At 38.3% G+C, this 24836-nt stretch overlaps 1 protein-coding gene across 6 annotated transcripts in view; it reads left to right on the top strand.

Moving 5' to 3' along the window:
- Sgce (sarcoglycan epsilon) overlaps positions 1 to 24836 on the top strand; it is a 71269-nt gene that overhangs the window by 8930 nt on the left and 37503 nt on the right. For 3 of the 6 annotated variants that reach the window (XM_052719202.1, XM_052719199.1, XM_052719200.1), the window contains exons 2-5: positions 7679 to 7786; positions 16708 to 16830; positions 18120 to 18277; positions 23655 to 23727. In XM_052719202.1, the coding sequence (XP_052575162.1) occupies positions 7679 to 7786; positions 16708 to 16830; positions 18120 to 18277; positions 23655 to 23727 (462 nt within the window). The remainder of the gene's footprint in view (positions 1 to 7678; positions 7787 to 16707; positions 16831 to 18119; positions 18278 to 23654; positions 23728 to 24836) is intronic. The other 3 variants (XM_052719203.1, XM_052719204.1, XM_052719205.1) reach the window with 2 other exon arrangements.

The following is a 24836-nucleotide window of genomic DNA, read 5'->3' as shown; positions in this document are numbered from 1 at the left end:
TTAGAAACAATCCTACCCCTTTTACATGAGGATGTAAGACAGCAATGATGCGTACAGCGGCTGCATGTATTTTACATGTCTTTTGTTAAAGGTCCCAGTGTGTTCCCTTTCCGCAGCGCATGGTACTGTGTAGTAGAGAAAGAGCTACAACTTTTCTTCTAAGTTACTTGAGCAAGGACGCAAACCTTAGCTAGAGACCTCTGGTCTCAGCTACTCTTTCAAATCTTACAATTTAATTTTCAGCTAGTCTTGGAATTGTGATTACTGCAAAACTGAACCGGGTACACATGGCAGGCTGTTTTCCCCTGTGGTTGCATTCTTTCCTCAGAAAAAATTACCTAAGGGTTCAGGAGATCTCAGGGAAGATGTAAATGGAATTCACATTGCATCTGCTTTCTTCAGAGCGGTAAACTGCGACTCTCGGTCGCCAGAACTCCCTGACTAAGGGTCATGCCTGAGGACATGCCTGGTTACCAGGAGGCAGTGGGGTAGAGTTTGACAAGGCTGAGGTCACTAGGCTTTTAGGTTGTTTTTCTAGGTGCCTCTAGAATGTTCCCTAGCCCATCATAGAAATATGATTAAATTTCATGCATCATGGTTGTAGAAAAAAATGAGAGTGCTATATAATGCCAGCTGAAGTGATAATTTTTCATTGAAGATCAAAAAGTATAAATATATATAAAAAAAGTTTAAAGAAGCCCAAATATTTCTTCAGATTAGTTGAAAATAAATCACTTGTGGATTTATCACTTTGTGCTAGCTTTCCTTGTAAAAGTTTTATGTGCATTCTCTCATTCAGTGCTGACAGTGCCTCTGTGATGTGAGTTCTGCTCTGTACCTACCCCTACCAGAGGAAGAAACTGAGGCACAGAAACACTGAATAACCAGTGGGAGGAAAAAAACCAGCGTTTGAGTCCAGCCGGTCTCCCTTCAGAAGTTCTCACCCTGAGCACTGCCTCTCTTCCTTTCTGCAGTCAGTTTATTTCTCTTCAGTGGCTCATAATTTATCTTGCTTCAAACTGATAAAAATCCGAGTCACCTGGAATCATATTAAATAGCGGCACAGCTTCTGCTGGCATTTGTTTTTGTTTTTACAATTCTTGCTCTCAAGTCCTGCTGCAGCAGACCCTTCTCCTAGGAATAATTGCCTTTCTGGCACCTGTTAGCGGCTTAGGAGACAGGCTCATGGAAGCCTCTTCCCCGCTTCATTCTTACCAACATGATGGCTTTCTTCTGCCGATGAATTGTGTTGTGTTTTGTTTTTGTTTTGATGCAAACGTACACCGGCTTAATTTCTCCCTCACAGCCGAAGCACCGTCTTGTTGCGATTTCTAAGGGAGGGATCGGGCAATGCTTTTTCTTTTCCCTCAGAAGCAAAATAAACTGTAGTTGATGTGCTAGCAATAATAAGGGTATCTGAGATGAGAACGTGCCATTTACACATTGCGTTCTTGCTTAAAACTATCTTGAGGTAGGGTTGATAAGTAGGTAACAGTGACTTTGCCGTCAGCCGCAGAGCGGGTTCAAAATCCAATCCCGCCACTTCCGAAGCATGTGACTGGTGGCAAGTATCATCATTTCCTAAGACTTCTTATCCTTAGTGTGAAACGGAACTGATACTACCTATTTCATGTAGTTAATGCAAGGATGCAGTCAGTTGATCTGTGTAAACACTTTCGTTCAGGGTCTAGCTAGCGTTGCACTGGTAGGAAACAGCAATCAGTTGACCTTTTGTACAAAGGAAGAAAAAAAACCAATAGGAACCATTTAGGAAGCAGTTTTATAAGTAGTAAGAAAGTGGCGTAAGAGAAGGGAAGAGGACCTGGCAAGATGGCTCAGTGGGTTAAGGTGCTTGCTGCTAGACATGAAAGCCGAGGATCTGAGTTCAATCCCCGGAACCCACATACAGTGGAAAAGAGAGATTTGGCTCCACAGGGTTTTCCTTTGATCTCCAAACATGCACCGTGGCATGTGTACCCACATACATTACACACACACACACACACACACACACACACACACACACACACAATGATAGTAAATGTTTTTAAAAGGGAAAGAAAAGGGTCTTGAAGGGAGTTGGAGAAGGGAAGACTGAGGGATGTGAGCTCCCCAGTTAACTTCAGCAAAGTCTCCTTAGAGATGAAACAGATAGCTGAAGCAGGGGCCCGAGAGAGGCTCCATAAGCCTTGATCGTTCACTGGTAAGGTGAGTGTGCTAATCAGATTACATTTCATTTGGCACATCCTGCTGTTTACTTGGACAGTGATGTCTGAGCAAGTTATTATTTATTATTTCTGTCCCTTGTCATTCTGATTAGCTCATCAGCAATCAGTCACTATTCAGAGCTCTTCAATTGCTTGTGTTAAACAGCAACCCCCAACTCCCCTAGTCTGCAAATTACCCAGGTTGGGGAAAGAGCAATAATCTCTCTTCAGAGACTGCTTGCTTCCGGCCAGATGAAAACTTATTATGCTGTTACAAGCCTCCAAATGAATCAGAAAATCTTAAGACAAACTTTAAGTATTGTATGGTTTCTCGGGGACCCGAGGGCATGCCAGCTACCTTCAGATTCATTGGGCTCTGATTATTTTGGGGGGAAGCATTGAAGAGTTGGCTGTGTTGTAGACACCGATAGCCCAGCAGATTGTGTGAGCTGTTACTGACTTGGTGCTGTGTAAAGGCAGGATCCATGACGCTCTTCACCTTTGCGCGCTTTAGTTAGAGCAAAGCAGCCCTGGAAGTGTAATGGCGACAAATGATCACGGAGCCCTTCCTGTAACGATTTCTGAAGGCAGTGTGTAACCTTTGCGCTTTGTCCAATAACTGCTCTATTCAGGCTGGCATTATTTTACATGTTGGATTTAATCTTGAAAAGTTGTGTACTTAAAAAGTATTTTTTAAACTGAGTCATAGTTTTTAAAAGATTTTTTTTCTCACAGGAAATCAAATGCTTTGGTTTTCTAATGAAAATAAAGCTACCAAACATTAGTTTTGTGTTCTGTTTTCAGTGAGTAGTCTCCATTTGTCAGCGTACAGATCACAGTGATTTATTTTACACAAGAAATTAGTTAAGTGCTTCCGTGATGTTGAGCACAAAATTAAAAACAAATAATTATTTCCATATTATTGAGATTTCTCTGTAAGGTGTGTTTGGGACTTGAGTGTCTAAGCAACCACATTGTCTATGGTATCCTGTCTCACCGTTAATAACATTGCTTGGCGAGCAGAGCATAATTGTTATCCTTTTATTTACATTTATCAGGTTTCAGTTTTCTGAGGTCAGTCAATTAGTACATGAATTAATATGAACTTTAAAAAATGAATATGCATGGATCAATGCGGTAGCTCCATGGTAAAGGTGCTTTTCCATGAAGTGCGATGACCTGAGCTCTGTCCCTGGAGCTCAAATAAGATAGAAGGAGAGGATTGATTGTATAAAGTTATGTGTAACATAGCATGCTTAGTCCCATGTACAGGTATCTGTCACACACACACACACACACACACACACGCACACGCACACGCACGCACACACACACACACACACACCACTCACACACATACACACCGCTCACACACACTCACCACTATATTATAAACAGACACTTTAAAAGAAAGACTTGGTTTCCTCTTACATTAAAAAAAGAAAAAATACTCAAAGCTTTGCTGCCCTTCAGATGAGGCAGCATGTATGAGATGTATGCAGCTGTTTTGTCGTGACTTAATCCTTGGCAATTGGGGCACTAATCAGATTTTCAAAAATATCTTGTGAAAGATAACGAGGCTGTCTCTATCGAGGACCCGGGAAGTATGGAAACGATACATTAGTTTACCAGACACGGACACAAAGTGACTGCAGAGCTTATGCTAGGCTAGTCAAGTTCTGAAAACAAGGGTATAAGAACAAAACCCCACTGACTTAGAGTTATGCAAATAAATCCTTTGAATCAGTCATAAAGTACAACATGTGTGGTTCTGTGTATGAACCCTGAACAGTGATTCTTACGTACAGCGTAGTCTGAGGGACGCTGCCTTAGAATGGAGGAAGGAATCAACCCAGTGCTGCTATCTGGTCTCTCAACCCAGGCTTACTTTGTGGATGACTCACTACCCCATCCACAGAGAAGTGACAAGCTCCAGGGCGTCTGCTTGCTGGATTTACTACCTTGTGCCTAAAGATGAAGCCTCTGTAATCTTCAAACACATTGATAGATTCACTTGGGTTTGTGAGGATTGAGTGAGACAGTCAGTCCGTGAAAGCTCTTTACTCAGGGTCTGGCAGTGTGAAACGGTAAAATCTAAATGCTGCTGCAAAGTACAGCAGAGTTTGTCATCTGCTTCCTGCATCTGTAGGGTGGGCTTCTTCACCATCCAGCAGTGACTCAGATGTTCTGCCTGTTAAGATAGATTAGCCGGGGGTAAAAAGGTAGGGGTTTCCAGTGCTGGGTCCCTCTTGCTTGGTGCATGCAAGCAGATGGGACTCCTATTTCATATTCTTTCATGTTATGTCAGTCTTCTAGACTTCATAATTGTTTATGAGAATCACATGATGAAATTGTGTAGCCCATCCGCCTAGACTTTCTTTTATAGAGTCTTGGATATGTGTTGTGTTTATATTTGCTATAAACCATTTGGGGTACATGGGGCATTTATTCTAAAGGGGATGCCTAGGTGTATAACCAGCCATGCTACCTTTAAAACCCAATGATGATAGTGCTGTAAAGGACTGCTGGGCCATGGGACATTGTCAGCATTTTTGGATTTTGTTTAAAATGGCAGTTATTGGGAATGCCTACCATGTCTTTCCTCTAGCTTTAGAAATCCATCATTTCAGTTATAGAACAAATCAACTGCTTAGAAGGGAAGTCACTCATGAGATTAGCCGTTTAGTAGATAAAGCTAGTTCACTTAAGTTTACATAGTTTAAAACTGAATGCCAGTCCAGTAGTTTCTTCGTTAGAGTCTAAAGTCTCTGACTTCATGCTTGTTAGGTTGTTTGTTTTAATGACCTAGGTTTTTGCGGGTTTTGTTCTTTTTGTTTGTTTGTTTTCAAACAAGGAATCTGTCCTTGATTTCCTTGCAGGTAACAACCTGCATGTACAGGGATCAAAGGCATGTGTCACCACAGCCAGTTAGACCCTAGATTTTGAATTCCATTCCTCACCTCCCCCCTTTTATACTGGTACTTGATATTTCTCATTTTGTTTGTTAAATATTTTACTGAAAAGTCAATGTGAAAAGAAAATGCATTCATAATCTGTGACTTCACAGTGACCAGGCTTTTTAGCATCAGTTTTGCAGGACTCCACAGAATGGTTTTGTTTTCAGTTGTCCTTTCTCATCAGGAAGTATTTTCTTTATTTGGCTGTCTCTGTCCCCGAAGGTTCTGCTTTTCCTCGACTTCTGTCCCAATGATTATGCTCTTCTTTTTTCTTTCTTTTTTTTTTTGTTAATTTTTTAAAGATTTATTTACTTATTTAATGTACATTGGGGTTTTGCCTGCATGTATGTCTGTGTGAGGGTGTCAGCGCCCCTGGAACTGGAGTTGCAGACTGTTGTGAACTGCCGTGTGGGTGCTAGTACTTGAACCCCGGTCATTTTGGAAGAGCAGCCAGTACTCTTAACCACTGAGCCATCTCTCCAGACCCTATGCTCCTTTTCTTTATCTCCATTTTCTCTCTTTCTTTCTCCTCACGTCCTTTCTAGAGCTTATGTGTAGAAAGACCCTCAGTTTACCTCTACCTGCGTGACCCCGCGTTTCTCCCCCTGCCCTCCGTCATTTGCTCACTGCTTCCTCGTACTGACTGCTGCTGCTCTTCACAGAGGGACCTGTGCCTGCAGCTTCTACGTCTTGACCCTCGTACTTCGTCTTGACCCTCGTACTTCGTTTTCTTCTTTCACAGCTTTGCTAGAACTCCATTGTCAATCGGTCACAAGGACATTTCCTGTGTTTGAAAGAGAGCAGTCTTTTTCATAAAGCTGTCATCCTCTGGCCATTTTGTAGCACGTGAGGATATGGGCCGAGCCCTCAGCCTTGATACCTCCTCTCATTGCAGTATGAGGCGTTTCGGATTCTGCTGTCCAACCTGTGACACCCCTGCCTCCTCTTTGTGGAGTCATTCTCTGATTTTGATATATAAGAATGTAGGTTAACACATTCTACTTTGACTATCCCTCCCTATTCTGTGTAATCTATCTTAGTCATTTCTTCTTTAGTTTTTAAGTGTATGTGTGTGCATGCATTCTTGGGTTATGTGTGGATGTGCACCACTTAATATCAGGGGCCCGAGGAGATCAGAAGAAAGCACCAGACCCCCTTGGAGTGATAGATCATGATCTACCCGAGTTGGATGCTAGGAACCAAACCAGTGTCTTGTTTGAGAGCAGTAAGTGTTCTTAACCATTGAGTCACCTCTAGCCCCTTGTGTGTTCTTTCTTAACTGCATTTTGGGTTTTGGAGAAAGGACAGGTGCATGGGGTAAATCCTCAGGGATTTTGCATCTGTGCTCAACCCAGAGGCAACTGCTCTGAGATGGTGAGAAGAGGGAGAGGAGAGGAGAGCTAATGTTGTCAGAAAAATGGAGGCGAAATCCATGCAATCTGAAAGGTGAGGGTGGAAACGGGAAACTCGGTGGTAAGATGGGCAGTCCGGGTGAAGAGAAACAGGCTGGGCTGTGTACGTGCTCCAGATCACCTCACGGTTCAGAGTCCAGATGTGCTCCCTGGGGGCATGGTGTCTTTAAGAGTTGCATTGGGACTTCAGCTTTTGCTATTAGTTCTATTGAGAAATGACTTCAAGTCTGCACCTGGTGAAGCCCCTTTACATTCGTTTATGAACCAAAGCTGAAGCCCTCTCTTCTTGGTCGGGTTCACCTGATGTCCATTTGGTACCCTAAATTTAAGAGACCCTGACTTTGATTCTCATCTTTCTCCTGAAGTTAACCTTTCATCTGGGATTACTGATGTATCTCTGGCCGGTATCATTCTAGACCAAGCCTTCAAAGCCACCTGTGATTCTCCTTTATCTCTGTATCCTGAGGTTTGAGAAGTATTCAGCATTATCTCCTTTGGGTCTTGTGGCTGGCGCCTCTTTGTCTTCCCCGTAGCTTTGAACTGACCATTGTGATAGTCTCTGTGCATCCCTGGACCCTATCTAATCTTCTTTATCGCTGCCACTTTAATATTTCCAAGCTCAACCCTGGGTTGATGTAATGCAAAATTCCTGACCAGAGATAATTGTCTCTTCTCCAGTCTTCCGGTGTATCTCTGGACCCTATCTAATCCTGCTCATCGCTGCCACTTTAATATTTCCAAACTCAACTCTGGGTTGATATAATGCAGAATTCCTAGCCAGAGATAATTGTCTCCCCTCCAGTCTTCCTGTGGCCCGCGTGCTTTTGGCCCCCTGCGAATATCATTGATGCCATTTCGTAATCAATATTTCTGGATAGAGGTTACCATTCAATCCTCACAGATTGTGAGCTCCTTGTGGGGCAGGAACGATGTCTGGTTTACGTGTAGATTCCCCATATTGGCAGGTAATAAGTTTGCTAGTTGGAACTCAGCAGCTGCTTTGACCAGATGTGATCTGAGCAAGTTAACAGTATCTGTGATAGTCATTTTGAATTTGACATTAATTTCATTTCTTTGTGTGCATTTGTTTCATTCTGAAAAGCTTTTTTATTAAGCTGTGCTGGTGGCATAAATGGAACAGTTAACTGGAAGACCGAACAAGCCAACAGTTTTATTATCAGCAGAAAAACGGCTGCTGGGAAGGAAGATGGTGAGTTTAGGCTGTAATCGTAAATCTCCATGTGGGAGTCAGTGTTTGCTTCCAGTGTTCCTCTTGCTCTGTGTCAGTCCTGTGTCAATGAGTGTTTAATAAGTTAATTTGGAAAAATAAAATTTTGTTTTCCTAATCTTCTAAAAAGACTTCTAATCCTCCTGTATTCTTAATCCGGTATTTTCCTTTTTTAAAAAAAAAAAAAAAAAAAAAACCTAAAAATCACTCTTGTTTTTAACCTATGCCCCTTATCCAGTCTCTATAATGCCACTTATAGAAATTGTCCAAGTGTGCTTACTTATAACAGTTTATTTAAAACGTTGAAAAACATTAAGAAGTACAATTAACAATATCACTTTGAAACAGCCTTTATGTAAACTTAGAAAATGGCCATAAATATTTCATCTAATTTTGGGTGATTTGATTGTAAGCCAAATTGATGTTTTTTTGCTATTAAATAATTACTTGGTACTTGATTTCTACTAGAAAGATGGATTCCCCCTTGAATGATGAGTTCATCCTTGTACATTTTTCTATCTATAAATGTGTCCATTAGCCACATTGCATGACCTTTGAAAGAGTGCATTGATTTAGGGCAAAAGTCTACCTTAGTATTAGGTTTGTTTAGAATATCAGTTACTATTGTAAATTTTCACTTCATATTTTTTGTTTATTCATCTCTAAGATCTTTTTCCTTCCCAAATATTGGCTGTATGTGGTTATGAAGATTATCTAAATAATAGGCCTGGTTTCTATAACTTTGGGGGCCACCAAAATGTTTACATAATAATGCTAGTATTAAAATATTTTGAAAAGAGCAAATTCATATCGTAAAATGTCCTTCTTGTAAGATAAAAAAATAAAGGAGTTTCTCCATGCATCTTTGAAGTTGAGGTCACTAACATTTTTATAACTGGTACCCAGCTCTTCAGCAGCTGGAATCGTCATCCTCTACATCTGTTTCATAGTAGGGCAAAGTTTTCCAGTGTCGCCTCTGTCTTTGAAACAAACATCTGTGTATTTTAAAGAAATCTCCTTGCTCATATCTATGTGAAGATAACACTTTTATAGCAGTAACTTCCCGTGAAAAGATGTCAGGCATTTGTTTAAAAAAAAAAAAAAAAAAAAAAAAAAAAAAAAAAAAAAAAAAAAAAAAAAAAAAAAAACACCAGAGTACTCATTCTGGAACTGCATATGGTTCTTCTTCCCACGTCCTCTTTAGTTGTCTCCTGTGGATTCTCCCACAAGTCCTTCCAAAGCCTCACTCTGATAACCCTTATTATTTTGTTTGTTTGGCATGGCCCTTCTTGCTGTTTCTTTCTAGTTATGGGTCTGATGTGTGTGTCTTCCGTTGCTCTGGTTAGCATTTTACCTTCTGCTCTGTTCTTTCCAAAGGAATGGAGCCTTCCTTGGCTTCTGATACACCCATGGGATCCCCAAAGATTCTTCCTCTGAACTTCACAGAATTTTGTATAAATTATAGTCATCTTTTCCTTTTTCTTTCTTCCTCTTGTTTTAAACTGTGATTCTTAGGGCTTCTGTCCTCTCTCACAAACCCCTCTGGTCCTTGTTTGATTTGCCAGAAGTGTCCTGTCTAACAAACTGTTAGCTCCAGCCGAGTTTCAGACTCTAAAGGACCGTTTACAGGAGATAGGAGCTGTCCTCCTAAGTCTTAGCTACGAGCTGGAGATGCCTCCTCCTCCTCTAAACCACTAAGCAGACTTCTTCCTACCTGAGTTTGTTAAAGTTTGTGTGTATGTAAACTCGCCTATTTTAGTTCTGCAGTGTGATTAAGAGAACTCTCTGAAATTAGAAACTTAGGTTCTCTGATCAAATTCTGGTGCTTTATAAATCACAGAGAAATTACTAACAGAGTTAAGGAGTTATGCAGCTCCTAACAGCAATCTTATTGTAGCAGAAGCATTAACTAGCAAATGTGTTAACTTGTATTTTGTGTTGTCGGATTGATAAACTTCATGGCTCCACTGTTAGTCCTGGATCTGTGCTTGTGAAACAAGCATTTAGTCCCTCTGAGTTCAGCTTTGTCACCTGTCCAGTAAAATGGAGTACTTATCAATTCCATGCCAGTCCTGGCTTGAGCAGGAGGCTAAGGCCATGTCTTGGTCAGGAGTGCTTTGATCTGTCTTTTAATAAAGATATTTGCATGCCTAGACAGCATGACATCTAAAACCCTTTTCAACTTTTGCCGTTCTCTGAGTCCCGTGTTCTGTTGATCACCCTTATAACAATAGTGTGCACCTTTTTCATATTGACATTTAAGCCACACAAACACACAGGCAAAAGGGAAAAATATATTTGATTAGAGAATAACCAAGATAATTCCAATTTAGAAAAATTAAAATTAGTAACTTAAGTTAGGAGGAAAAATTTTCATGAAGAAATTCTTCTGCCTTTTTGTAGAAAAAGATCCAAGCCATGATTTCTGCCTCACATGAACAGAAGCGCCTGTATCTTAGGCAAAGGAGGCAATCTAATGCTGTCCTTAGAATGAATCCCGCAGCTTAGGCACGGGCTATTTGTGACTGCAAGAAAAACAACAGCTGCCTACCTCCAAATGAATGGCCCGCCGGCCTTTGATACCCTGAGGTGAAGGGCTGACAGCAGAGAAACGCTTTCAATTGAAAGCCAACATTTATAAAGCTGAATTGATCAAACCTAGCATAAATCTCAATGAGGGGTTAAAAAAAAAAAAAAGAAAGAAAATACATTGTGTACCTGGCTGGATATTAAGATCTCTTAAAATATTTTTCTACAGTAATTACCTGGTTTAATAATTAAATTTCAATTTGAATGGTGTAATAACTTGTTAAAAATGAATTAGGAAGGAATTCATAAATTTATTAAGCTCTGCAAATCCCGAGATGAGTTATCTTGATTCAGAGAGCCGAAGGGATTCATCGTGCGGTCTGTTCTGATGCGTTGAGTAGTGGCTTCTTGCAGTGCTGTGTATGCAGGGGCTCTGAGTCTCAGAGAGATTGTTAAGCCCCTTAAAGCTGTAACATGAAAAAAAATGAAATCTCATTTCCCTCGTTAGCACTTAAAATGTTTGATTTTCAGGATACTCATGCCTAGTTGCTTAGGTCAAATTTTGCTTTTTAAACTTGTATTAAGATAGGTGCCTGCTCAGTACCTTCTTTATAGCTTGAATATCTTGAAAAATCTTCTTCGTAATTTTTATATAACTTCTCCCAGGTAGTACTTTCCATTAAGATAATGCTGTGAACAGTTGGAAATATATATATATATATATATATATATATATATATATATATATATATATATATATACTGTCTTATTTAAATAATTGTCTCCAAAGTACCTTTTTGATACTTTCCCAATGACTAGCCACAAAGGGCACACTGATAAAATTAGATGCTTTTAGAAATACACTTTTAATTTCTTATATGAAAGCTATTCATTATAGTATCTTGGTACTTTTCAGGTTGGTTAGGTTACTCCTGCTAAGAGTAATATTTAATCCATAAATCTCGGTTTAAATTATGCAGTCTGTTTCCCACATAGCAAGCATGAAGTTATTTCACATAACACCTTATGTTCATTTTGATTTGACAGCTCAGGTTTACGTAACATCTGGATTGAATTAAGACTTTCAATTGTACACTTATTTATTTCTGAATGTATTATATTGCACAGAGTTTATACTGCTTTTGCCTCAAGGAATGACACCATCCAGAGTATCGTAAGAGAGTCCATTCACAGGCATACGGCATCAGCTAAGAACCAGGAAATACACCACAAAAGGGTCCTTGGGCAGCTAATGCTTCAAATGCAGGCTTCTGGTTTTTCACATCGAGCAGAGCACTGCACACACTGAAACAGCACGTATCTTCTCTTAATTTAGCACGCAGTCCTACCTCATTTGCTAGTCTGGTTTTTAAATCTGCAGTAGGTTAATCATGGCAAACTTAAAAGGCTAGAGGAGCTGCTATAGAAAACATACTGAGAGCAATGAGAAATGGCAGCTGACAACTCGTCTGCCAAGGGAGAAAACAAAATCCATAAAACACACAACCTTAAAATGCATTGTCCTACTGGGACCCGCTCGTGTGGTTTGTAAATGACAGGCAACCAGTCCATACGGCCTCCTCTATAATAGAGCTGCGTGCAGTATCTGATGTGAGAAATGATGATCTTAGAACATTACGAAAGAGGATCAGCCACTGCTGTCTTAGGAGCATCAGCCCTCTACATGCTCCATTGCTGAACCCCGGTAATCTGAGATTTTACTCCATCCTTGTAAACCCTAACAGTGAGAAAAGGACAATGTAAGTGGTTGGTATAAAGCCATCAATTTGTTGGTAAATCATCTATAAATGAGACTTACACATAATTGGTACCTAACGAAGGCTACTTGGACACTCTTCTTTTTCTTTTTTTTTTTTTTTTCTTTTTTTTTTTGAGACAGGGTTTCTTTTGAGACAGAGTTCCAGGAAAGGCTTTGCGCCTTTCCTGGAACTCACTTGGTAGCCCAGGCTGGCCTCAAACTCACAGAGATCCACCTGGCTCTGCCTCCCTAGTGCTGGGATTAAAGGCGTGCGCCACCATCACCCGGCTTACTTGGACACTCTTATTGACAATAATTTATGACATTCTTCTCAAAGACTGCATAAGGGAGACAGCTTTAAGATTAAATGTAGCTGGAACTTTCCAACCTCACACTCAATGTCTGTTCTATCTTTATGGCTCTGTCCTTGTTCTTAGTGATGTAGAAAAAGGTCTGGAACTTGTCCTTTGGACTCTTTGTAAAGATGGGACGGTATGTGTGTCTGTTTACATTTCAGTAGCAGCAATCGTGAAGATCTGTTAGAGCTTCTTCAGCAGCGTAATCTTTCAAACTTCAGTGTTTGTGAAGTATATCCATGTTTGCTTTTGTTTTTAAGGTAATTGTAAGGCAGCACACTGATGCACACACTTAACCTTTTTCTTCACACAGAGAGAAAATTTCTAACAGATTCCTAGCAAAGGAAGACGGGCACAATTTAGCTAGTGTGAGGTTCCACTTTATTGCTACTGCTGTCAAGATCTATTATTTGATTCTTGGCTATCTACTGTCACATAATATAGAGTTGTTGAAATGCCCTGACCTTTTCTATATTCCCTGTGACTAAACATGCAAAGAATACTTCTGTGAATAAGATTTTGGTTGCATGGTAATGAGAGACATAGGAGCTTAGGGAGGGTGAAATATTGAAATTATTTCCAGCACTATTTTCCTTTTGGCTCTTCCTTATTCAGACATGAGATTTTTTTTAAAAATTAAATTCTATTGCTTATGGCAATGTATTTTCAAAAGTTTTAATCTTTATCACCCTAGCCATCTTTTCTGTTTGACAGTAATGCTTTTAATTCTCCATGGGTCGAACTTTTGCTTTAATTGTTTTGCCCACTAATGTTGCTAGATTTGCAGGGATTTAGCTGCATAGTGGTTTTCAGTTTCATTTGTGTCCAGTGGCATGTTTGCAGAGGCAATGGATTTGCAGCTGTACAAGATTACAGAACCATGCGAGACACAGAGAAGCCAGACCCTGTGACCTCGGCTTGATTAGCACAGCACTGTACACATGTATATTGTGGAGATGATCAGATCTTTGTGCTGTGGCTTCTTGGGGGGTTCACATTTCATTTTCCATACTCATTATTAAGAAAAATAATGTATATCAAGTTTGTTGTTTGTGGATAGGCACCTGTGAATGCAGCAGACGTTAACTCCAAGAAGCAGTCTCTAGGGGTGTCTGTGCAGACCCCATGAACATTACTGACATGGCTCGTGTTTAGAAGAACAACAGCCCAGAGCTTCAAACTCTCTATGTCATGTTGCTTTTGAAAAGAAGCAGAGGTGTAAATACTGCCCAAATAGCCTCTCACAAGGAGGCTATTTGTTTTGCAAATAACAAAGGGATAGGGAAAGGGCTCTTCTCTGAAAATGTTGTGTGGGTGCCCATAATTTAAACCCATTGTAAGGAAAGAAAGTAATATTTTCACAAACAAAACACAGTGGCTTAGTCATTTTCCATTTCTAGATGATGAATATGTCACACATCTGTATCATGTTTTTCTCCAGTGAATGGCATACTATACTTAAAGTGAAGTAGGCTTTACTGTAGAGTTGCCAAGGCAACTGACCAGCAAGGGTACAGTTCAACAGATTGCAGAACGGCAGTTGAGTACACAAGAATAAAGAAAATGTGCATGTCATCTTAAAGCCTGAGAGGGCCATGGTGAATTGTGGCTTAACTATTGCAGAAATGGTTTTGTTTCTTTGTTTGTTTTGTGAGGGCAGAATCCCAGGTGCTCTATACTAGTCCTGGTGGGGTGATATGGAATGATAGGTACCCTTTAATGGGTTCGTGTTAGGCTCTGTGAGGGCTATATAGAAAATCGAATTATTTCAGTGTTGTTTAACGGGAGAAACATGTCCCTTTGCCTCACAAGCTGACATATATCACTTTGTGTAGCAAACACTAAAAGAGCCTATTACTTTATGATGGAAATAGAGGACAGTAATCTACAGAATACTATATCTTAAATTAAGTGTCATATATGTTTAGCTCCCTAGCATGAGACCTGTGTCTGTCTCTGCATCGCTTCGTATTAGAATGTATTCCTTCATTCCACAGGCATCAGTAAACCTATTTAAATATGCTGAACTCTCCTCAAGGCATTAAAAAAATGACAAGGAAAATAAAACTCAGTATTGCATGGCATGGTGTTTTCATCGCTAGGAAGATTAATAAATCAGATCAGTTCAGAAGAGATTCCTTTAGATCATTCTGAATAATAAAGCACTCCTGTGCTTTAGACATAAGGTTGAGATCTAGAATTTTAACAAATGTCCTATCGAGAACAATGACTTCTCAGAAGCAGTTTAAAACTCTTCACCATTTGAATCTTTTCTTCCCAGCTTTGTTTGCTGCTGACGTGAACCCCAAGATTGTACATATTTGGCTTACTTCCTTCCTTTATAGGTTCCTCACAATATCCCACTCACGCATCTTGCATGTTTTCGTTGCTGAATGCCCAAATACTCTGTCTCTGTCTTGTAAACAACTACTCTATTAATTTTTTCCCAGATCTTTCCAAAGTCAGCCCACCCTTCATGGTATTGCCTGCACAGCTTATATTTCTGGGATAATACCTAGTTAAGAAGATGTTGATCTCCCAAACTGGATGGTGGCCATGTGGGAAGCAGGGGTTGAGTCTCTGTGGTCTTCACATTTCTGACACCATCTCATATTTAGGATACATTGTGTTATTGAACTGGATCGAAGAAATTCAGATTTTCATGTTTTCCATCCTTACAATTTTTCTCTGATTCAGTGATAATTATTTGGAATGTGACCACCATTTCCCCAGGTGAGTACATAGTCCTTGAGTAGAAGCTGGCAATAAGAACACCAAGGGGGAAGACTACATACTTCAGTGCCAAACACATCAATGTCTTCCTACAAACCTTGCTGAACCATCTTGCAGCGTCTTTTATTTATTTATTTGCTTGGTTGCATAGCCTTTTTGGTTGTGGTTTTGAGATAGGATCTTGCTCTGTAATCCAGGCTACCCTGAACTTATTTCTATAACCAAGGCTTGTCTTAAACCCAAAGCAATCCTCATACAGATCTCTTGAGTGATAGAATTACAGGCATGAGCCACCACATCTGGCTGCTTCATAGACTTCGAAGTTGTGTTTTTACTAGTCAAGTTATGGATACATGAAACTACAAGCCAGATGTTTTAGTTCACTCTTCTTTTTTTAGGGGCAGCTCTCCACAGAACAGAGGAACAAGTTTTCTCAGAGGGGGAAACATTTTGTGGGAGTTCTTTTTCCTTTTTTCAATACTAAAAACTCTACTGTCAGTGATCTGGCTGCCTAGGGCTTTTAGCAAGTTGTGAGCCTGGTGTGAGCAGTCTTGGGGTTCCTGAGGTTAATTACCACATTTACAGATCCATCAGTGACTAAGGGAAAGAACGAAAGAATGGGGCTGATAGAGTTTACCTGTCTAAAAATTGCAGCTGCTGGCCAGTCATGAAGCTAGAATCCCAAAAGACGTTGCAGAGGTGACAAGGGATGATGGCTTTAATGTGCTGGTGGAGATGATGATATCAGAGGAAAAACAAGAGGTAGAAACTAATCAGACCAATTTAGCCATTTTCGTGCACTGGAATCTTATGTCCTAAGTCATAGTGAATCATGAAATTGGTCTCATTTCGCCTAAAGAATGATTTGTCCAGAATTGTGTTGTGTAATTGTTGCTGCTAACTTAGGAGGTATCATAATGGAATAGATTATGATATTTTAATTATTAGATGCCAAAATCAGGAGACATAAAATAAAGTAATTGTTTCTAAGAAAGGTTTTAGTAATGCATGGAGAAAGTTGCCAGCACATCTTCCTAAGTATAAATGAGTTGCTGTCTATGTTCTGGTGAGAGTTATCTAGGCTGCCTTGCCTCTGCTTGGAAAGCAATAGTATTTATTATTTAAAAGTACTCTATGTATTTGCTTTTTAAAAAGGGAAAGGGAAAAAACTGTAGTAATTATAAAGTTTGCAGGTTTTTATTATATGTATTTTGTTGGTAATATTTTTGAACAAAAATAAATCATCAAAATGATATTTATGTCTTTATGCTTAATGGCAATTAAAAATACTAAATGTAATGTATGTCATTTTACTTGTGCGGCATTTTAATGGTTTCTGAATACAAGTCGGAAGAGTTTTCTTCTGCTTTGTCCTAAAATTGCTTCCCTTTCAATCAAATAAGCACTAACGGTTCCCTCGTGTGTTGTTCGGTTTTCTCAGCAGTCCCTGCATAGTGAGCCCCATCTCTGTAGCCGACGCTGTTACCGAGGACAGTTCTCACTCTGGTCTGTCTCTTTGCTTTTAGTGTTCACTCTTTTCTCAAAGGTGCACTCCGATCGGAACGTATACCCGTCTGCAGGTGTCCTCTTTGTTCATGTGTTGGAGAGAGAGTATTTTAAGGGTGAATTTCCACCTTATCCGAAGCCTGGTAGGTTCTCTGCAGGAGGGAAGAAGGGTTAAATATTTCTTTTTGTTCAGTGTGCACAACCTGTGTGATATGAAATCAAACACAATTAACAGTGTTTAAAATGATTTGGATCTGTGAAAAATTAGTTGTTGTAGGATCTTTCTCATTTTAAGATGAGAAATTTAATTATAAAAGGAAATAATTTTTTGAATTTTAGAGAGTGCATATGTTTCAGTCTTGAGTGTTATGTCCCTGCCTGGCAAATGACCTGCCTTTCGTCCCACAAAAATAATTACAGCTGTACCCAATTCTGATTTTCTATACTCTGACTTAGTTTCGTACATAGTATAGTGATTTTTTTTTTTAGAAAACTACATTTGTTGTGTAAGAGAATGAAATAAGGTATTAAATAACAGTGTTTTTAACAAGTGATTTTACTTTATGAGACAGTTTGATAAAGTTCATAATAATGCAATGATGATTTATTTTCCTTCAAAGTAATAACAATTATTAAAACATATTTAATTCACTATTCCTTTAAATGTTATTTTGAATTATCACAAGTACTGTCACATTAATGAAGATACAGAAAGAATAGCAAGAGAAAACATTAAGCTATAACTCTTAAGTAACAAAAATGACTTCTAGAAATTAAATTTTGGAAGAATACATGTTTAATATTAGAATTAATATAAATATTCTTTTGTAGGTTATATGATGAATAGTAGCTTATCTGACATTAATAAAATGACAGTAGACATGTTTTTAATAGTGAAAAGAGTCTTTTTACTTTTAAAGTGTTTTCTTATGAGATGTTCCAGTTTTAGAAAACTATATGGCTAAGCCTTTGGACAGCAGTTGTTACATATAAGAAAAGTAAATAGCTATGACACATTATGATACATTCATAATTATTTGACCACTCCTTAATGCTACTCCGAAGTTCATGAAGTGAATGCTTCTTATTAACAGATGAATGCATTTTGGGAGATATTTATGAACAATACTTGTTGTCTTACTGGTGAAACTGTCCTAAAGTATTATCCTCAAAACAGTACCAAGAAATTTGTTAAAATTACTACTTTTATTAATTAGATCTCAAGACCAATTCAACAACTAAAAGGATATTTTTCATCATGTGCATAACTAAAGTCAAAATTTCCAGATGAATTTTTTTTCATTTGTGTATTCAGTTTGCTACAAATGTCAAAAAAAATTTTTTTTTCAGGTAGAATGTTTTGATTGAAAGCACCAAGGAAGCATGTATGAAAATAACTGTTGTATGTCTTAATTCTGTGTTCCTTATCTAGGTGAAGTTAGTAATGATCCCATAACATTTAACACAAATTTAATGGGTTACCCAGACAGACCTGGATGGCTTCGATACATCCAAAGGACACCATACAGTGATGGGGTTCTGTATGGGTCTCCAACGGCTGAAAATGTGGGGAAACCAACGATCATCGAGGTAATTTATTTTGAATGAGCAATATTATGGGTTTTTGTTTTAAATGTTGAAATTAAAGTTACATGGAAGTGATTTTTTAAGATTTTTTAACATAGAAATATACTTGCTAATGTTTTTGACATATAATATTCTTCTCTATAAAGTTTGCTGTTTCAACATTTATATTAAAAATGATAAACTAAACTACTGAAAAATCAAATGATTAAAAGAAATAAATTAACATAAAGTCTATGTAATAAGATAAATGCAACTTAAAACATTTATTTGTTCTATATTTTAAAAAAATATTTCAGTTGTGTGTGTGTGTGTGTGTGTGTGTGCGCACATGTGCCTTGATGCATTTCTGGAGGTCAGAGAACAACTGTCAGGAGTCTCTCCTTCCACTCTGTGTGTCCTGAGGATCACACTTAGGTCTTCGGACTTGGCAGTGAGTACATCTACCCACTGAGCCAAATTGCCAAGTCACATCTATATTTTTTATTCAAATTTCATGCTTATTGAAATAAAGTCACTCACTAGACATCTTAATTACCAAACATTGTGAAAGGTGACTAGGGTTAGAAGGATGAATGGCAGATGCATTCAGCCATGCATTATGGTCTAGGGGCTGAAGATCTGGGAGAGAAACACATGCCTACCCAATGCTGTGGGAACTGCTATCATCAGAAGCTGCTCAGGCATCCATTTCACACAGTCAAGGAAGCCTTCCTCGGGGAAGGAAGCAGCCCTTCCAGATTTTAAAAATAGGGTTTGGGCTCTCGCTTAGTGATAGAGAAGATAGCAAGCATGTGCAAGTTCATCTCCAGTACTGAAAAACAAAACAAAACAAACAATAAAAGCACACCCCACCCCACCCCCAAATCCAAACAAATCAGGGAGGTGTGAAAAAGTATATGATCTCAGAGAGCTATATATATGGTTAGAAGTTAGGGTGCATTCCAGGGGACAGATGATAGGAGCACAAGTTATCAGTGTTGCTAAGGTAACCCTCCCGAAGGGCTGTGGAAGCTGTGATGATAGAGTTAGCCTGTGCTCTGAAAGCCATTGGTTATAATTCACCAGGTTTTTTTCCTAGTATCAGCATACCTATAAGACATGAGAAGTTAAAACCCATAACAGCAATGATAATGGTAATTTAAATCAAATTAATACTTCCTTTAAAAGTTATAATTAAAAGATAAAAGTGTTTCACTGTTGACGTGGGTGCTGGGAACCAAACTCAAGTCTTCTGCAAGAGCAGGAAGTGCTTTTAACTGATGAGCCATCTCTCCAGTCCCTCTGTTGAGCTCTTTTTAAATAAAGAATCAAAGTGATCTTCCTTAACCTGATAATTTTTCCCAAAAGAAGAGCAAACATCATTCTCAGTGGGGAAACATTGGAGAAATTTCACTTAAATTCGGGAACAAAACAAGAATGACATCCTCTATATTTTATTGTAGGATATATTGGAAGTCATAGCTAGTGAAGGGAAGACCATGAAATCAAATCCCCAATGATTTGAAAGAAAGAAATTGAACGGTCAATAGTATGAAGTCTATGGACTATTACAATATTATGAAAGGCTAGCAATCAACTGTAGGAGAAATATAAATGTGGTTCCATTTCTGCACATGAATAAAAAGTATTGAGAAAATAGATCTTTCAAAGAGGCATGTATTTTCAATAGAGACAAAAATTATAAGGTACCAAGAGTAAATATAACACAAAGAATGTAAAATTTGCATAAATAGATGGTAATTTCAGTAATAGGAAGATAGTGTGATAATGGCATAATTTCTATAGATTCAGTGCAATGCCAATATAGTTTTCAGTGGATTTTTGAAAATAGAACTTGACTGTTTCTTACATGTATGGGAAGGGTTATGTGCTAGAAACAACTAAGCCCTAATGAAGAAGAAAGCAAAGGAGGTTTCTGTTCTCTTGCAGGCATCCAGATTTCCATGAACCCAAGGTCATTAGTACAGAGTTGCAGTGTCACAGAGATGGGCACATGGGCCGAAGGGTTGAGTGGCAAGGACAGCAACAGGCCACACAAGGAACAGTGATAGTTGTTTGAAGAGTTGGTGCCACAGGTCATTGAGAAGAGGAAGGTCTATTTCTTAACTAGTGCTCAGAAAAATTGTTAGCCATTTGAATTAGATCCTTCATACCAACCATAGAGTTAGATCCTTCATACTAAACTCCAAGCACAAATCTAGGTAGATGAGTCTTAAATGTGAAAAACAAAAGGCTGAATTATTATATTAAAATACAGAAGACTCTCTTGCTGACTTGGGGACAAGAATAAATTTCTTGAATATCAACTGCATATTTTATGAGAGAAAATATGTAATTTTTCACTATTGTATTTGTGAACTATTCATCAAAAGAGATTCTTTAAGAAATAAGCCATAAAACAGGGCAAGATACTGTCATTGCATGTGCCTGACCATAGGGTACGTGAAATTGAAAAGAAATCCTCAATTCAATAAGAAGATATTTTATTGAAGAGGACACACAAATACCCATGAACCCAAGTAAGATGTCTGTTCTTACCAGTAATGAGGGACATACATATTCAGACAATCATGAAAATTCTACCATCAGTGAAAAACATTGCAGGTGAATGTGGGGATTGACATGACCACTGTTGGGTTATGTCACATGAGTGAATATTAGTGTACTATATTACTAAGCAGTCCCACTTCTCAGTATCTACCCAAACAAGCAACTTGCAAAAACTCACCTGAAGACATGTACCGACACACTCCTTGAACATTGTTCATAAAGCAGAGCACTGGACACTCACAAGACAACAGACTCGAAAGGCTCTTAGCAAGAGCTAGGTGCATACATCGTGTTGTGTTTATATGGTAAATATTATGAGCAAAAATGAACTGAGGCTTGTCCAGCAGTATGGATAAAGTTTTAAACAAAATGTTGAACTCTGGGAGGTAGGGAGATGAACCACAAGACTATGTGTGGATGGCGTTTAGATTACTGGTTTCATAGTGTTCAAAAACAAGCAAAACTAAGCAATATGTTTTAAGTCTACATGTTTTTGTATTAAGTAAATGAGACCTTAAGTAAATAGGTAAATGAAATCTTCATCTTGTTAAGTAAATGGGATTTTGAACATCAAGTCCATAATTTCAACTACTGCTTGAAGAACTGTCAAGATGTTCTTAAGACATTAAATGTTGCCGGGCGGTGGTGGCACACGCCTTTAATCCCAACACTCTGGAGGCAGAGCCAGGCGGATCTCTGTGAGTTCGAGGCCAGCCTGGGCTACCAAGTGAGTTCCAGGAAAGGCACAAAGCTACACAGAGAAAGACATTAAATGTTAAGAATCTGTATCAAATAAGATGCTTAAAAAGTACCAATGACAACACAACCTTATAGAATACAAATATATCTATATAGTGTAAAAAGCATAGGATTTTAATATATTCTTCTATTAATTTAGTCAAGTTTTATATGTCTTAAACCATTATTTAATTATATCAATCTATGAATTCAGTAACGATATATTTGAAATATTTCGATTTTAAACATCTGAAATTGGTTAGGCATTATTTTAGAAACAGAGGATCAAAAATAAGCATCCCCCCCTAATGCTTTGAAGTACTTCATGTCTTTGCAGTAAGTAAAATTTGATTGAGGTCATTACAGTACTTAAATGTCTTATTAGAAGTGAGAAAAAGCATACTATTTTGGTATAGCTGTTGAGATTAAACATTAGATATACATTCAGGTAATAAAAATTTTCCTCTTAATATAAAATATTCTTCACTTCCCCCAGTAACCTGTGATTAAAAAAAAATGAAGCTGTAGTTTACAAAATTTACAGTAATGAAATTTGTGACAAATAAGGAAGGCTATTGTTATTAATTTATAATACTCATTATCTTTTCTGAGCCCAAATCTCCCTGTAATAACACACTGGAGAAGATCAGTCATCTTTTCTTCCACTGAAAATATGATTATGATTATTTGGAGGGGGGAGTAAGGCAAATTAACTAATTAGTATATATTAATTGTGTAAATTAATGAGTAAAGGCTAAAGTTTTAAATCACAAAAATTCCCAAGTACAACTTATTTTTTTAACTTTTCCCTTTGCTTTCTTAGAAAAATACCTCCTACTTAGTTTGGTAACTGGCATCCCTGGTGGTCTAGTGGGTTAGGATTCGGCACTCTCTCCTTCTTAGCTTGGTAGCTATTACTAAGGTTATGGTTTGATGTGCGCCCCGCTGCTCGTGTGTCTGCCAGGAAGAAAGTGGCAACCCCAATGGAATTTTGACAAGTTGGAGAGAGAGAAACTCCTTTAACTCTGTGGGTTAGTGTGCTGTTCAGAATAAATATTGCCAAAGGTTTGAAATTATTTATCCCCCACTTCCAAATCTTGCTGTTTTAACTCTCAGTATTCCTAACGATGGTACCCTACTTCTCTCTAAGTTCCTATTGATATGTAAACATCTCTGGTGCTTGTTGAGTGCACAAGGGTCTCTGTCCCAGTAGCTGGAGCCAGTTTTCTCCCAATCTTCTGTTTTGATGTCACCTACAGCTGCAGTCACCACCAGAAACCCAGTGCCGGGACTGTTAAGAGTTTGACACAGTCATTTGGTTTTGTTGAGGTACTCCAGATGTGTCTGCACCATTTAATGCCTGTTACAAAGTTAATTATCCCTCCAGTTCTGAAGCCATGGCCTTTGCTTTGTTTGTCTCTGGTAGTCCTTTCCGAGTTGACTTCGATATAAGCTCACTGACCCTGCAAGTGTTTACTAACATTTGACTGTATGAAAAGGCTGGTTTGTGGTTTTTGAGCATGTGCCCTAAGTTTTATAGACTATGATCTTATTGCTTTACTCATCATGAGGTGTATTTACATCCTGAAAGGGTTATTTATGACAAATCTTTTGACCGATTGTTGTGCAGTTGAGCACTACATGCAACATTGGTGTGCTTGCTTCTTAAATTCAGTTTACTAGCACAACCATACATTCTTAGTTGTTGTTGTTGTTGTTTGTTTGTTTGTTTGTTTTGGTGTGTGTGTGTTTTGTTTTAATCTTAGTCTATCCCCAGCAAGTCACTCATAATAATTCATCCATCTTCTAGTGACCCATCTGTATTGCCTTCTGTGCCTCATGGCTTTCTACAAAAGAATCTTTCTCTATTTAACTTTTTGTTTTAGCATGTTAAATAGACCTGGCTAATTAATTATTTTCCTACAATACTGCTAAAAGTCCTGGGTTCTTATTGCCCAGGGAAAGGAATTGTCTCGATATATCAACAAATAATAAGAATGGAAAGAACAATGATTTGTTTTCATTTTGTCTTTAATGAGTTGCATTTTACAAAGCATTTCACTTTCTAAACATGATTTTCCTTTTCTAATAGATAACTGCCTACAATAGACGTACTTTTGAGACTGCAAGACATAATTTGATAATTAATATAATGTCAGCAGAAGGTAAGTATGGAAAATATGTCGATGATCACTTCTTATTTATAAGAAGGATTTCATTGTGTTTATAAACATAAAATGTAATTATTGATTATAAAACACCACATCCCTACAACAACTGATGAAATAGTAAAATGTAGGAAAGAAAACCAAGCCATTTCTAACTTTTTATAAAAGTGGTGTACTGTGCTGGCGAACTGAGGCTGGCTCTTCACCAGATGCTGATGTCTTCAAGCCTTGCTGCATCAGTGCTGAAGGGATACTAAGATGCACCTGCTTCCAAGTCTGCTCTAAAGCCTGTGAGTTAAGTCCAAGAACACAGAGTCGTTATCAGCTACTTTTATATTTAACTTCGGTGTAATTGTAAGTAGTAGTTTAGCTGCATGTGAAGATAAGCTGTGATTGGGGGACTTGGGGTACATAGTTTGCTAATTAGATAGTTTGGGTACATAGTGTGCTAATTAGATAAATTTGCTCATTGTGTCATAAATGTTAGAGTCCACCAACAATTTAGAGCAACATGCTCAAACTCTAAGTGATTTCCTGAGGATTTTGAAGGTTGGGGACACAGGAAATATAAAAATTGTGCTTATATTTTGGCAAAGACTAGGAAATGTGTTTAACACTTAAAATGTTTTAGCGAGGCTACCAACTTGAGATTGGGGGGACAGGGGAAGGGCTCATGGGGAGATAGCTGGGAGGGCCTAGAGAGAGGAAAGGGGAAAAATATTACCATCCTATATCCAAAACTTGAGGGATCGTCGTCATCGTTATCATTATCATTATTATTTTGATTTTTTTCAAAATAGGGTTTCTCTGTATAGTCTTGGCTGTCCTGGAACTTGCTCTGTACACCAGGCTGACCTCAAACTATCCATCTGTTGAGGCTTAAATGTTAAAAAAGAAAGAGAAAATATTTTAGGTACCATTAGAAAATTATATGATAATCTTCTCTATACCTCTGTTAGTAAAGGCACTAACATGAGGGAGCTGTTACAGATCTTTCCCTCTGAAAAAGAGAAAACCAATAGTATATTCTTGATGGGGAATTACTGTTCCTGTTTATTGGTAGAAAAAAGGCAAACAAAAGCATTTTGCCAGAAACTAGTATTTTG

Source organism: Peromyscus californicus, unplaced genomic scaffold (assembly GCF_007827085.1).
Source record: "Peromyscus californicus insignis strain IS unplaced genomic scaffold, ASM782708v3 Scaffold_6__1_contigs__length_162567912, whole genome shotgun sequence".
NCBI classification, from domain to species: domain Eukaryota; kingdom Metazoa; phylum Chordata; class Mammalia; order Rodentia; family Cricetidae; genus Peromyscus; species Peromyscus californicus.
Note: the sequence above shows the minus strand (reverse complement) of the source record. Positions and strands in the feature narration are given on the sequence as shown.